The sequence below is a fragment of the Hippocampus comes genome, unplaced genomic scaffold, assembly GCF_001891065.2.
Source record: "Hippocampus comes isolate QL1 unplaced genomic scaffold, H_comes_QL1_v1.1 scaffold11, whole genome shotgun sequence".
Taxonomy (NCBI): domain Eukaryota; kingdom Metazoa; phylum Chordata; class Actinopteri; order Syngnathiformes; family Syngnathidae; genus Hippocampus; species Hippocampus comes.
The window spans coordinates 46,069-60,749 of record NW_017805123.1 but is presented as its reverse complement, the minus strand read 5'-3'; the positions used below and the strand labels follow the sequence as shown (position 1 = coordinate 60,749).

Here is a 14,681-nt window from a genome sequence, read left to right as displayed (position 1 = left end):
CAGGGAGGCCTGATGGAGCTGCTGTGTCACTGAGCCAGCAGGCTCGCTAGAAATCAATCAAAAGCAGCACAATCACCGGTGCCCTGGTTACACGACTCCATCGCAAAATCGACAACAGGGGAGCACTTTCCCACTCTTCTGATCAAAATTGTCATCTGTCTCGAAAAGAATATTCCCGGGCGCATTTTCAACCTATCTGCTCCACACACGCTCAGGCCCAGCAGTCGTAGATCCATTACTGTACTGTGGTGAGTGGGAGGCCACAGACCAACCACCCCCCCCCCCCCCCCCCCGGACCAAAGTCAGTCTAGTTACATCTCTTTAGTTACATGAAAGAGTCAGACCGCACCCTCAATATCGCTACGGAGACGGACTCCATCTGATGGTTGCAAAGCGTATCTAAAGAAAATAAATTGGGAATACACATCCCCAATCACTGAGGTTGCGATGACACAGTCGAGTTCGTTTACTAGTGGCGCCATTTGAGAAACATTCTGGCTATTGCTACCCGGAAGTACGAGTGGAAAAGCTCTCAAGCGGGACGCAGTTGTGGGACGAGGTGCCATGTGCTCCATCTTGGTGCCGCCGCATCCCAGAAGCCTCTCAAGCAGGCTCCTCCACTGACATCGGTGCCTGCCGCACCGCTCTGCAGCAGTTCCTTAGCAACCGGCTCGGGAAATCGCATCACCATGGAAACCATAGACACCATTGGACAGGAGGGGAGGGGCGGTGAAAGTCATCAGATATTTGTGATATAGTCGAGAGCAGGGATGGCAGGAACAAGCTTAGTTCGGGAGCTGAGTACTGTCTGTCCGTCTACACTGAGAAAAAAATGTTGTCAATTGGTAGCGTGGAATAAAATCACCTGGATGCAGACACAGTTTTTGAAAATTCAAAATGTATCTAAATCCAGGCGATTCTATTTTGTGCAGCCACTTGACATGGTTCAACTGAGTAAATTCAACACTTTTTTCAGAGTATCTATCATCGAGCGAGCTAGCTTGCAAGCTATAACGTCTGTCTGCCTGCCTGCATGTCTGTCCACACCAGATCCGGGTCAAATGCTGCCTTTACTCACCCACGAAAAGTTTTTTTGGAATTAAGAAAATCAAAGCTCCAGTACTCCCAAAATTTTGGATAGGGTGTGTTGGGCCTCGGCCTGGCTCTTTCTGACATGTGAAAAGTGGCTTGCAATTAAGAAAATAAAATCTACTTTCAAATTTTGGTATAGTGCGTGGACGAAAACAGCAGTACCTTTACTTTGAAACCTGCTTACGGTGTGCGCGCGTCGTTTACGTACAAGCACTCTGGCCGAGACTGCGTGATTAGCAACAATTCACGGTCATGGTCAGTCACCCTTCCAAATGTTTGCCCATGCCATAAAATAAAAAAAAATATCGGGGGACGCTGAATGCCGCGGTTTCAAGAAAATACAGACTTTTTAAATATTTATTGACCAAGCCAGGGGTAAACCCGTGTGTTTAGTTTGTGGTGAAGGACAATGACGTGGTGTCGCCGTGACAGGACGAAGCACGCGGAAAAATGGCGACATTTGACTGAGGGCGGGGCTGCGCAGCTCTTCAAATTTAGCAAGCAAAACAAAACGGCGATTTTACCAAACGACGCGCGACCCGGGAAGGAGCAACCAGGACCCACTTTGTGAAAGCCACAACATCGCGAAAATCACGACGCCATTGTGGAATAAAATCACCTGGATGCAGACACAGTTTTTGAAAATTCAAAATGTATCTAAATCCAGGCGATTCTATTTTGTGCAGCCACTTGACATGGTTCAACTGAGTAAATTCAACACTTTTTTCAGAGTATCTATCATCGAGCGAGCTAGCTTGCAAGCTATAACGTCTGTCTGCCTGCCTGCATGTCTGTCCACACCAGATCCGGGTCAAATGCTGCCTTTACTCACCCACGAAAAGTTTTTTTGGAATTAAGAAAATCAAAGCTCCAGTACTCCCAAAATTTTGGATAGGGTGTGTTGGGCCTCGGCCTGGCTCTTTCTGACATGTGAAAAGTGGCTTGCAATTAAGAAAATAAAATCTACTTTCAAATTTTGGTGTAGTGGGTGGACAAAAACAGCAGTACTTTTACTTTGAAACCTGCTTACGGTGTGCGTGCGTCGTTTGCGTACGAGCACTCTGGCCGAGACAGCGTGTTAGCAACAATTCACGGTCATGGTCACCCTTCCAAATGTTCGCCCATGCCATAAAATAAAAAAATATAGGGGGACGCTGAATGCCGCGGTTTCAAGAAAATACAGACTTTTTAAATATTTATTGACCAAGCCAGGGGTAAACCCGTGTGTTTAGTTTGTGGTGAAGGACAATGACGTGGTGTCGCCGTGACAGGACGAAGCACGCGGAAAAATGGCGACATTTGACTGAGGGCGGGGCTGCGCAGCTCTTCAAATTTAGCAAGCAAAACAAAACGGCGATTTTACCAAGCGACGCGCGACCCGGGAAGGAGCAACCAGGACCCACTTTGTGAAAGCCACAACATCGCGAAAATCACGACGCCATTTTCGGGGGAGGGGTCGTTCAAGAGTGCTTGGTGGACTCTGCAGCGCTAAATATGTCCGGAGCAACAAAAGAAGTTCAAGAAATCCAGGTACAGACCCTCTCTTACTGATGTTCACCTGTCATTTGTGCTTCACATCTCCACCTCAAACATTCAACGTGCTTTGATGCACTTTGGCTCGATTTACGTCACTGAACAAGAAGAAAACAACGCACTCAAACATGCTCACTTGGATTTTTTTTTTTTTGGGGGGGGGCAAAAAAAATGTGAGTTAAGTTATATAATTACTGGCATACAAAGACGTGGTGGCATATTGATGGGAAGTTTAAATCAGAAAGTGTCATGTTCACGTTACTGAAAAAGAGTTACAAATGTTGCACAATTACAATTGTTTTGCGTAATTTCACTGAATAAATGTTTGTTTGTTTTTTGTAAAACAACTGCACTCTCATGATCTAACAATAACACATTCTCTTATCAGCTTCTGTAAACAATACAAAAAAAACGCTCCTCCACAATATTTTCTATATTTGGGAAAAATAATTGCCCATCCCTGGTCTACACTGGGAAAAAAAAAAAAAACCTTTATTTTATTTTGTCAAGTGGTTGCACGAAATAAAAATGATCTGGAAGCAGACATTTATTTCAGTCAAAATGTATCTGAATCCAGATGTTTCTATTGCTTGCAGCCACTTGACACGATAAAACAGAGTAAATTCAACACACCGTTTTTCCAGTGTATCGAGCCATCAAGCTAGCTCGCGAGCTACAATATGTGTCTGTTTTTTCTTTCCATTGATCGAGAGAACATGAGAGCCAAATCACTAAATAGGATTGATCATCTCCTGTTGTGTTATCAAGTGCATCCGTCTAACTTCCTTTCCATAGAAGTACATTAAGTAGAGGCCGGAAATCGAATTTCCCATTCCCAATGGATTTCCAATATCAACTTTGCAGTCAAATGTTGGACCAACATTTCATACCTGTATTGTTGTCCGGACGGAGAGATTGCTATGGTATGCTCTACGCGCCATGAAGTGCAAGAGAATTAAAAAAAAAAAAAAGATTGTTGTCCGGTACCAATGAATATCTTATTTTAGCCATAATACATTTTTTTTGTATTCATTGGTCGATGGCTTATCTGAATTTTTCTTCTGCCAAATATCAGAATCGGCATCTGCCGGAAAATATCAGTCTGCATGGGTCAGAGCTCACTCAAAAACTAGATGAGAAACTCTCGAGTCGAAAAAGAGCAAGAGGATACATACGGCCTTCCCGTCCACCGTGAAGAGCCTTTTGACGGCGCCGCTGTCCAGCTTAATGGCGTCTGTGATGTCCGTCATGACCTGCTCGAAGGAGTGCGCCGTCTTCTTGTTGAGCAGAACGCGCACGGCCTTGCGGGGCTTGACGCCGCTGCGGACGATGGTGACCAGCTTGGGCTTGATGAAGTCTTTGCTCTCGCGGGTTTCCGGCGAGCCGGCCCTGCCGCTGCCGAGGGAGGGCGGGTCGCGGGGGCATGCCACGGCCGTCCTGGCGCCGGCGGACCAGTTGGGGTTGACGTTCTTGATGTAGTCCACCTTCTTGTATGGCTCGAAGGAGGCACACACGTAGCTTTCGCCTGTCAAAAGTATGTGGACATGCGTCGGATCCCTTTGCCCGTTGTGTGTGAAGAAGGCATCAAAATAATGCGAGCCCGAGGCCAATTTGATGTCAATTTTAGACAACAGCGCACCTTCGTCCAGTTGCTCCATGCTCGTGATCCTCGTCGTGCCATCGACAGAGTATATGGTGCGAACCCCCTGCGGCAGGTTGACGTTGTCCGAGAGCGCTCGCGTGAGATCGGCCAGGAGCGCGTCCAGCGAGCGGAACCTGTCCTGAGAAATGGCGTACACGATCCCTTGGAAGTAACGGTCCCCGTTGCGGTAGAAGCGAACCTTCTTGGCCTTCTTCTCCGAGCTCAGCGCCTGCAGCGTCCGGGTTCGGTACAGACTGCAGTGGGCGCTGTGAGTGGGGCTGGGGAGCCCGTTGCCCCTGGAGCCCCGGCGGGCGTACCGCTGTGCCTTGTCCCTCTCGTCAAAGTGCTCCAGCTCCATGTTTGACGCTGCTTTTGAGCCCTCCAAAAAACCCACAAAAAACAAAAACCATACAGCAAAAAGGGAACTTATGGTGGCAACTTGACTCGTGACCTTCATTATTTCCATGGCAAAGATCATAGATGAGGATTGCCATATATACTGTACATATGTATGTGTTATTTCTCCCCCCCCCCGACCTATTGAAATGAATTGAATGAATAGAAAAACAATATTTTTGTAGAAAATGAACATTGCATATAATTAAAGAGAGTCTTCAATAATACAATATTTTTGTAACTTTTTTTTAAAGAAAATGAATATTGTATATAATTAAAGAGAGTCTTCAATAATAAACTGTTTTTCTGAAGTGTGCCGTAATCAAGCCAAACACACACACACACACACACACACACACACACACACACACACACACACACACACACAAAAACAGGTCGGGAGTGCCTATAAAGGGGGTGTGGCTTAATGAGTGCTGTCAGGAGCCCTGGCTTCAGCCCCCTTGCCTCAACCACATTTTTTTGTCACGCTCCTTGCGAGGGTTTTCATTTTTCTAATTGTGTGTGAAGCTACTTGTACCGTTCAATAAATGAGTGAAAGTGCATCAAATATGTGGCTTGCCCTTTTTTCAGCCCACCCATACAAAACACCGTATTATGGATAACAGATTTTGAACTGCCCAGTAGTTGGGTCTCTGGAGTGCGTGCTCACCCGCTAAGTGTGAAATTAGACAACCATGAAACACTTTTGTTCACTAGCTTTTTTCCCTCCCATTTTCATAAAACAGCGCCACCCCCTCAAAACAGGCTCATTTCAGCAAGGCCTATGTAATAAGGTGACAAGTGTACTGTAATTGGTGGTCCTTGGGGTATGCTGCTGAAAGCATGTCGGGCATGTTCCGAAGACATTTGGGAACTTGTTTTAAATTGTGTATTCGGAGAAATCCGCAAAAATCCGCTCGTGTTGGAACGTCAGAAGCCCCCCTCTAACCATGCTGCTGCTAGGACACATCAGAAGGAGCAAGTCACACCCATCCCATGCTGCTTGTTGTGACACCTTCCACAATCAGGACATTTTACCGTTTTTTAAAATACATAATAACAATACACAAACAATGCAGAATATGCAAAGACCATAAAAGCAGCTTGGGGCAATTAGATTTCTTGCAAGGTAGAAAAAAAGACAAGATAAAACAACGGAAATGAATCGGATAGGTTTCGTCCTACCTTCGAGATGTGAGCTGTCGCGTGTCAAGAAAGAACAGGTTGAACGTTGCCTTTCGATGCATTCATTTGATGTCACAGACGCAGCGAGGGGTCCCTTTGTTGCTGCGTGTGCACGCCCGGCTGCCCTGTGCTCGCTCGCACGCGCGGAGGAGGAGGAGGCAGTGCTGGTGCCGGTGTCCTCCTCCACCCCGCCGTGCTCCCTCCCCCTCTTCCACCTGCTACCAACTCCTCATCGTCAATTTTCTTCCTCTCTCCTCTTCGGCCGTTGCACTGCAGTGGCGATCGGCGGACCCGTCCCCGTCCAAGGCGAAGCGCGCATGCGCAATATAATGGCTATAAATCGGGTGTCGCTAACGCCACGCGTTTCTAAATCTGAGAGGTTGGATAGACGCGTGAAATCCTAAATTTGCCCTTAACATTATTTTGTTCTTGTTCAATCAGTTGTGTGCTGTGATACTGCACTTTTGTCAAGTATTTGCAACATAACGATTAGCAGTTCGATTAATTCGGGTAAATACCAAGACCTCGGCACCAAATACATGATCAACTCTTAGCTATGCTAGGCTAGCACTGCACAGAGAAAGGCTGTATCAAGCTTTGTGTAAGTTAAAATGTTTTTTTTTTTTTAACCATGGCATTACATGTGATTTCCTTTTGTCTAAAACGTTAAGACAATTGAGGTTTAAGTTTGAAATTTAGGTGGCGCTACTCTCTGGTCACTAGCAAACTATTAGCTGACAAGCTAAACAATGACACAGCTAATCTTAGCCATGCAAGGCTAACAGTTCAAGAAAGGCTAACAGTTCAAGAAAACTCGGTGTTTGAATAACTTGTGTTCATTCTCCAAAAAGAAAGGTGGACGTTAAATAAACACACACAAAATCCAGTTTTAGTCATTAAAATATTTTACCAGCATCTGTTAGCAACATGCCAGCATTTGTGTGTTGGCCTAAAGTGACCCTTTTATTTCATTGCACAGTGCGAGTTAGCTGGGAAAGGCACAATCCACGTATCCTCACAGCCAGGGAAAATGTTATTTTTGTTACATTAAAAAAAAAAAAATGCTGGAGAGGCAAAGTGAACGACCAATGTGATTTCAAGAGGTTTCCTGCATTTCTTGAGGACAGTATTGTATGCATAGAGGAATACAGTAGTTGCAGCGTTACAGTTAAGTCACACATTTGGGACAGTTATACAAACATATTCAACATGTACACTTCAAATTACGATATACAAAATATTGATGTTTAAATTTGGAATAACCCGCTATGCACTTTAAACATTAATATTGACAGAGGATGAATATAAGCTTTCATCTTTGGTTTGAAATGAATTTTTGATTGCTTCGAAACGTTATGCACAGTCATTTTAGGCAGTGATCAGTGGTGTAACTTCAAAAACAAACAAAACACAGTGAAAGTGTAAGAAAAAAAAAACTTCATCTGTGATGCTTTGCAAAGATGAATGTGGTGCGACGAAAAGCAATGTCAAGTCTGTGTCTTTACTTAGGATCATATAAAATTATACAATCTATATTACGCATATATTTATTTCACAGAATAAAATCTCTACATCAAAGTCCTTTTAGTTCTGAAAGCAATTAGTAGTCTTGTAAATCTAAACCGCATACTGGCGAAGCACATATTTCAATGCATCTAGAATTATAAGGCAAGAGAGTTGGTGACGGTGGTCGGGGGGGGGGTCTATTTGCTGGATTTCTCCACTTGCTTCAGCGCGCCCGCTCGGTCCTGAAGCTTGTAGTCCTCCAGGATGGCCTGCGCCGTGTGCTTGCCCGTCCGCTTCGCCACCGCTTTGACTCCGAGGTTGTCAATGTTGAAGGCGGCCACGCCCACGTTGATGGCCGAGTTGACGGCGTTATCTGTGGCCTGCCCGGCCGCCGCGCCGTACCTTTTGATGGGGAGCAAGGTGAGGGTGAAAGGCGGGACACAGAGAGGAATTAATATGCAAAGCTGCCATGCTGAGAGTGATTGGGGAAATTGATTAGGACTTGCTGACTTTTGAATTCTGTCAGTTCGCACACGTTGTGGGCCTTGAACGCTGCCCCTTGTTGTCATGCTAATGACAGCCGCATTTGGCAAAGGCTGCGCAGGTAGCGCGGTGAGGTGTGCAGTGCCTCATCTGCATGACACTTGACCGCCCCCTTTATTTTCACAAATGCATGTACTAATCTCGACCATCATTGTGTCAAATGATTTTTTTTTTTTTTTAAGGAGAAAAAGGATTCTTGCCAAGGCTATGAGAAGAACATTTAATTAGGATGGGTTTTCCACAAAGAGGGAAAGAGTGATTTGGAATTGAGTAGAAAGGCCAGCCGGTGTCATGCTCGTCATTCGTCAAAGCTTTAATTGCGTTTTTGATGGGGGAAAATGATCACATGTTGCCATTAGTTGGGGCAAGGAGGTTTTGAAGACCCCTAAATCTGTAAAGCAAATTGGAGAGAGGGGTGGGGGTGAGCGCGGCACAAAACACACACACACGCCGCACGCACTGACGGTTATATCACGGCAAGCATGATGGGACAAGATTCGAAAAAGGAAGTGACCTACTTGTGTTTGACTGTGGTGACCGTCTCGGAGGCCACGCTCGTCGTGATGTTCTTGGCCGCCACTTCCAAACCTGTCCACATGGTGGCGAATCCTGGCCGACAAATGGAAAACCAAAATTGGGTTCAAGTCACTGGAATCTCTCCCGGCCCACAAAATATTTCACTCTGTTGCGAGTTGGCCAATTCGTAGTGAATACGAGTTGTCCCTTAAAGGTGTAGTCAACCCCGCCCAAATTTCTTTTCAATAATATGTTCTATGCAACCTCTCTTATCTCAACATGGCATTCGCATTCAGATTGCATTGGTGGAATAGGAGTCAAGCAGTAAAATCCACCCGTTTTTTCCCATCTCAGGGGACGGCCATTTCGCCACGTGCTGCGGACTGAAAATGACATCACAGTTGCTCAGGTAACAACCCATCAGTAGTGTCTAAAAAAGTTTGGAGTTCAACAGTTCTAAAGTGATTAAAATTGTTCAATTTGTGTATTTTTCTTCAATGTATTCTAATTCCTCTCGCGATAGTATTTTGTTTGAATCTATAGAAATAAAAAAAAAAGTTTGAAGTTGACAGCTGTAAGTTCACCGATTTTTATTTATGTATTTAGTTAAACATTAGTCCACTAATGTTTAGTTGCAACGCGACCAAACGCGACTGAAATGTCACACAGTGAGCGGCAGCTTTCAAATGACGACGTGTGGGCACGGCGCCACCTTGCACTCCGCTGGCAGCCACCACCATGGCCCCGTCGATGTTGGAGCGTCCGTCTTTGTCTTTGCGCATGGACTCGGGAATGAGCTTGCCCCCGTGCTTCTTGACGTGCGGCGCTAGCTCCCGACCCACGCAGCTGGCCACGGCGCATACGCCGTCCACTGCAGTGACACGGCAGTCAGTCAATCGCCACCCCCCCCCCCCCCCCAAAAAAGAAAAAAAAAGATGACGGGGAAACACGCCGATGATGCGGCTGCGCTCACCTAGGAACTGGCTGACTTTGACGGCGCCTCCCGTGGCCTGCTTGGCGACGTGGAGGCCTTTGGTGACGGTGGGGCTAACGTGCGCCGGCTTGTCCTCCGGCGTGATGTGCTCTCGCAGTTTGGACGCCCCCTTGTGAATGGCCTTGCCCGTGAACTCGGCTCCTTTGACCAGACCCCAACTCAGCCACGATGCGCCTACATGAGAAGTCGTCACAAACATGAGCCGCATGCCCCGATGCCCAATTCGGACTTAAGAGTGTAGCGAGTTTCAGTGATTTAAAAGACTCCTTTTCTTTTTTGTTTTTTGTCATTTGCGTGACATTGGAAGCATGAGTCGTTCTGTGGCTACCTCACCTGTCAGAATGCCGTTGGCCACCTTCTCGCTCCACTCGGGCAAATTCTTGTCATCTTCCGCCACCGCTGTTGCCTCCTCGCTCGACGGCTCGTTCGCGGGAGTCGAGATGGACACTTGGTTGCCGAGATTCACATGCTCGACGGCCTCGTCTGCGTCCTGATGGAACAAACACATGGCGCAGCAAAAACCTCAAGACGGCTCGATGCTCATCTACTTGCAACGCTGTCCTAATAATAGCGCCCTTTCATGACGCGGTCACAAAACTGCAATTGTTTACCAGTAAAAAAAAGCTTCTCTTTGTCTTGAAAGCCTCAAATCTGCAACTTAACAAAAGGGAAAAGTGCCAAGTTGGCGTCGCAGGATCAGTTCCATCGGCAAGAAGCGTCACATCTTAAATGACCTTGTGTGGCGGCCGAGGCTCCGATAGCAGCTGATAAGAGCATTAGCGCCATTTTAATGCTCAAATCCCGACCGTGCTGAGGCAAGAGCAAGCAAGGCTGGCTTCCTCAAAAGAAACTGTCAAAAAGTCTGCTGAGTAAGAAATTTTGGGGGGGGAATCAGGAAACAATGCTTTTTGTGAAGATATATTTTATACACAACAGTTACTTTGTTAATAATTCTCAGACGTCTGAACAGTCCTTTTAAAATAATCCCCTCTGTTACAATTTTACATTTGGCAAACTTTACAAAACTTTGAAAAACCACTGCAAGAGACTACCTGCACTCTGAGGTCCGTCATCTGAGCTAGCAGATCCCGAAACAGCTCTCGGTCGGCGGCGGGCAGCTCCGACGATAGGACCACGCCCACAAAATGTCCCGGCGCCGGCGCCATCATGTCAGGGAACATGAACACACCGGTGTTGCACAGCAGGGCCGGCGAGTTGGCCGCCATGAGCGGGTACAGCCAGTCGCACACCTGCCAGGGGAGGATCGATTAATTGTGGTCGTGTGAAGAAACAAGGTACTTTAAAGTACTTTTTTTTTTCTCAGAGAACTTTTAGGACATAGTGTATCTGCACTTTCTACTCCTCGCGGTTTCAAAACAAGCGTTACTTTTTTCACCCGTGAGGATGATGAAACTACTTGGGGGCGGGAGGAGTTGGGGACAAATTGAGAGAGGTCAAGCGGTCATGTCAACCACAGTTGAGGAAGCTCGATTGGGTTTACGTGGAGGACGGACACGAAGAGGAGACCGTCCCTCCTCCCTTTGGACTGCCGCATGTCTAACAGGATTATGTGGACATCGCAACGCGCATGCTTATTGCTCACAACAACTTTCACTCATGTGACTCGCCACATTGATGTCATCTGCCGCCAAAGGGTACCTGGGAAATTCCCCCTTGAAGAGTCAATTATCCGCCCCATGACTACAAATGACTTTTTGTGGTTGACAGAAGGGCCGCACAACGTTGCAGAGTCTGTTGCTTCAAAGTCCGAAGTCCTGATTATTAAGTGACTTCATTATATCATTGAGAGAGAGAGCTCACATGACTTAACTAAGCACATGCACACATTAATGACACATTGCCGAAAATTCATTTCAGTGTGAAAATGGCGTAGGTAACAAACACGAAAGGTTCGATCCAGGCTCCATAGAAATGGCTGTCGTTAAGATAAATGTATGGTGTACCTACATTTGATGCTCCCCAACATCAGAATTACCTGGAGAAATGCTGGTGGCCTACCGGGGCAGTCATTAGTGAACTTGATCAGCCGCAGGTAGCCCGGGTAGGAGGGCGCGCTCACGTCCCCCTCTGGAGTCACAAAGAATATCTGCACCCCTTGCGGGATGCACAGCAGCTCCTCTGCATCCTCACCCACGCTCTGCGGTGACGACGCAGCGCTGGACGCCCGACTGTAGAAGTCGTCGCCGACCAGCGACAGCTCGCCCGATTCGGTACCGTACGAGATGGACAGGTGGCCATCGGCCGCTTGGGGGGAGTACGCCGGCGGCTGGTCCCCAAGAGCCACGGCGCTGCATGCGGGCGCACCGCCGGGCAGGCTTTTGACTTGCTCATCTTCGGCAGGAAGTTGCGGGTAGACGGCTCGTTCAGCGCCGGCGGCGGTCTCCAGCGCGGCGAGGCGCGTGGTGATGTTGTCCAGGGTCTCCTGCATCTTCCGCTGCATCTCCCGGGCCGAGTCCCAGGAGTTGCCCACGCACTCACCCCCCTGCGAAGGCACGCTGATGCCCCTAAGGAGATGCTTGCGCCCCTTTCTGTAAAGCTCCAGGGCCTGATGGTTGTTTCCGGCTTCGTCGGCCGTCAGCGCTTTGCTGATACACTCGAAGGCTCTGTTGTAGCCATCTTTGATCACCTCAAGCCTGGCGTGATCGAATGCATCCTCTTTCTCCTTCTCCATGTCCTCTGAAATAAGACACTTATTAAATAATTGGGTTAGGACACAGGTACCAGTGACAGCATTTTTTTTTTTTTAATGTAAAACAGCTATGACACAAGAAATATTTGGCAGTGTCGTGTAGTTATTTTTCTTTTCTTTGTCGTGCATGCAAAACAACTATCAAACGAGCTATTTAATTGGCAGAGTACTATATTTATTTGGATATATGACGCACCCACCCCAAACTTTTCAGACTATTCGTCTCACATTCGCTTCTATGCACACGGAAGTAGTTCTAATCTTAAAATATAATCTTTGAGCAGCCATTCGTCTGCGCGACTTCAGGACTTTGAACTACGTAGGATTAGCTGACAGCTCTGCTCTGTTCTCGGCTAGTTAGCGTTAGCTCCCCGTTAGGTCGTAACGGTGTTAACTTACCTCCCAACGTAGTAGCCGGTCAGCGAACTCCGCGGCTAACGTTTCAACGTGTAATTGTGCCCACCGCAAATGTCACTCCCTGATGTGTTCGCTTGCATAAATTTGGACCCTGACGCAACAACGACTCAATCAAGAGCCGTTGTGACAACTATGGAGCGAGTAGCGACACCGTCCGTTTCGAGTTTATACATTATTTTGAAGATTTTCTTTCATACCGGAAGCGGCATCGCTGTGTCTCTGAAATCAATGTGTCATTGCTTTTGATTCCGTATTGCGCCTGGGAATTTCATTTCTATAGTGTCAAGACGTGACGTAGAATATGATTAGCAATGTTGGCCGGTGTAGTCAAGTCAACGAGAAACAACGAGCTAACCTTTTAATTTGAAGTTTGCTCACCAGAAGCCCACGGACTTTTAGTGACAATGTCGGTATTTTGACTATTAAAAACCAACGCCGTTTTCTAGATTTCACCACAAGATGGCAATAAAGGAACGCTCGTGATTGGAAACGTGACATTGAGTGAATTAAATGTTTTTGAAGCCGGGCGGGGGGTAATTACTCGACCATTGACAGCTGGGTATTATCAATACTCAGTTAATTTACTGAATAGAAATTGGAGGAATAAACGGAAACGCTGACATTAAACGAACAAAATTACTCTTTAGTTACGCCAAGGGACGACAACGCAAATTATGTGTTACAAATGCGTTAATAAAGTGTGTTTACTGTGACAAAAGGCGAGGTTATCACTTTTTTTAACACTCCGTGTGACTTTCAGGGGAAGAAGCTGAGGTAATGTTCGGCGATATCCTGCTACCTTGACTGAAAACGACCACTGCCTGTAGTTGACAAAGTTTTTCAATAAATAAAGAAATATTATTTATTTCAAAAGTTCTGCTGACAAAATATTGTGCAAAATTGCTAAACTGCACGTTGTGCAATTAAAAATAGCTGTTTCTCAGTTACCGCAAACAAAATGAGTAATGCCGATCAAAGCCTGCAGGGAGCGTTAATCTCCGTTTAAATGCAAATGCTAGAGGAAATGTAATGTCTGCTTGTTTTTCCTCGCCCCTTGAACAAACGTAATTTATTAGTCCTGTATATTTCCAGAATTATGAATGGAAGCTATTAGGTTTATGTGTAATAGCCATGTTGTTATTGATGATGAGTATTATGGCCGGCGAATTCCAGCAGTAAAAAAAAGTCTTTGTGATTAAGAGCAGTCCGTCAGTATTTTATCATTTCTTTGCCTTTTCATTATTTGTTTCCTAATTCCAACTCACAATGGAAAACCTCGAGTTTGTATCAACTCTTGTTCGACTGCAGGTCAAATGGAATTGCTTCAGATATTTATACTCTGCTGGAATCATTTTTTAAATAATGTTGTTTTAGACAATGTTTTTCAATTTTTATCCAATTACTCGATTAATTCAGGGAATATTTGGTGGAATACCCGTTTGTACAAATATTATTCACCTGCAGCCCTCATATTTGCTCCGTTTGCTCTCCGCCGTGTCCCGTTCAGGGTTGCGGGGAGCCGTGTCACATTCCAGCTGACAACCTGAGCGCCAATCAATCACCCGCTGGCACAATGAGGGACCAACGATCAATCGCACTCACGTTCCTCAGTGAGGGCTGAACCCACAGGCGGTGAAACCACGACACGGCGCCGTGTCTTTCATTAAGCACTCGAGGCAAAATCACCAAAACACTTTGAAAGTCCTAAAAATGAATTCCGAGTTAGCCATTTGCCGATGCATCAAAAACTTAACAATATCGCAATATCTCCACGGTATAGATATCGATATCTGATATCATAATTCAACGTGTACGGCTCGTATAAAGACGAAACGATGTGGTCATAAGAAGCATCATCACATGGAAACAAGACGATGGAAAATACTCCCTCAAGCTGTGTTGTCGCCATACAGTAAGTAAATGAAACTAACAGAAATTGTGAGGTTAGAGATGAACGAAAAAAGACCAAAAAAAGAGAGAGGGGCGAAAGTGTCCCCTTTCACGTACTGAAAATACTTTCACACACACGCGTGTCTCTTGCGCAACAAAAGTCACGTGATTTCACGGTGCTCTTCGGCTCACAGGCATCATTTTCCTTTGTCGGGTCCAACTTTGGCCTCACACTTTACTTCCCACGTTTGCAAATT

The 14,681-nt window shown here is 46.1% G+C and overlaps 2 protein-coding genes across 5 annotated transcripts in view; both read right to left on the bottom strand.

Moving 5' to 3' along the window:
- Positions 1 to 6,043, bottom strand: part of LOC109513660 (serine/threonine-protein kinase DCLK1-like) — a 12,867-nt gene extending 6,824 nt beyond the window's left edge. Inside the window, exons 1-3 of the mRNA XM_019866238.1 lie at positions 5,849 to 6,043; positions 4,265 to 4,648; positions 3,801 to 4,150 (exon numbers count right to left, since the gene is read on the bottom strand). Coding sequence (XP_019721797.1) covers positions 3,801 to 4,150; positions 4,265 to 4,625 — 711 coding nt within the window. The 5' untranslated portion in view covers positions 4,626 to 4,648; positions 5,849 to 6,043. The remainder of the gene's footprint in view (positions 1 to 3,800; positions 4,151 to 4,264; positions 4,649 to 5,848) is intronic.
- Positions 6,044 to 6,792: 749 nt separating this feature from the next.
- On the bottom strand, positions 6,793 to 12,722 carry LOC109513664 (spartin-like). Of its 4 annotated transcripts, none has more exons than XM_019866243.1 (8): positions 12,512 to 12,722; positions 11,404 to 12,106; positions 10,460 to 10,657; positions 9,741 to 9,897; positions 9,387 to 9,581; positions 9,126 to 9,284; positions 8,416 to 8,506; positions 6,793 to 7,756 (listed from the first exon to the last, which is right to left on the bottom strand). In XM_019866243.1, the coding sequence occupies exons 2-8, from the start codon at positions 12,097 to 12,099 to the stop codon at positions 7,552 to 7,554; spliced, it is 1,701 nt and encodes a 566-aa protein (XP_019721802.1). In that variant the 5' UTR covers positions 12,100 to 12,106; positions 12,512 to 12,722; the 3' UTR covers positions 6,793 to 7,551. The 4 variants fall into 4 exon arrangements, with proteins under 4 accessions (XP_019721802.1, XP_019721803.1, XP_019721801.1 ...); XM_019866244.1 differs by having other exon boundaries at positions 11,404 to 12,117; positions 12,517 to 12,722; XM_019866242.1 differs by having other exon boundaries at positions 11,404 to 12,104; positions 12,517 to 12,722.
- Positions 12,723 to 14,681: the final 1,959 nt, after the last annotated feature.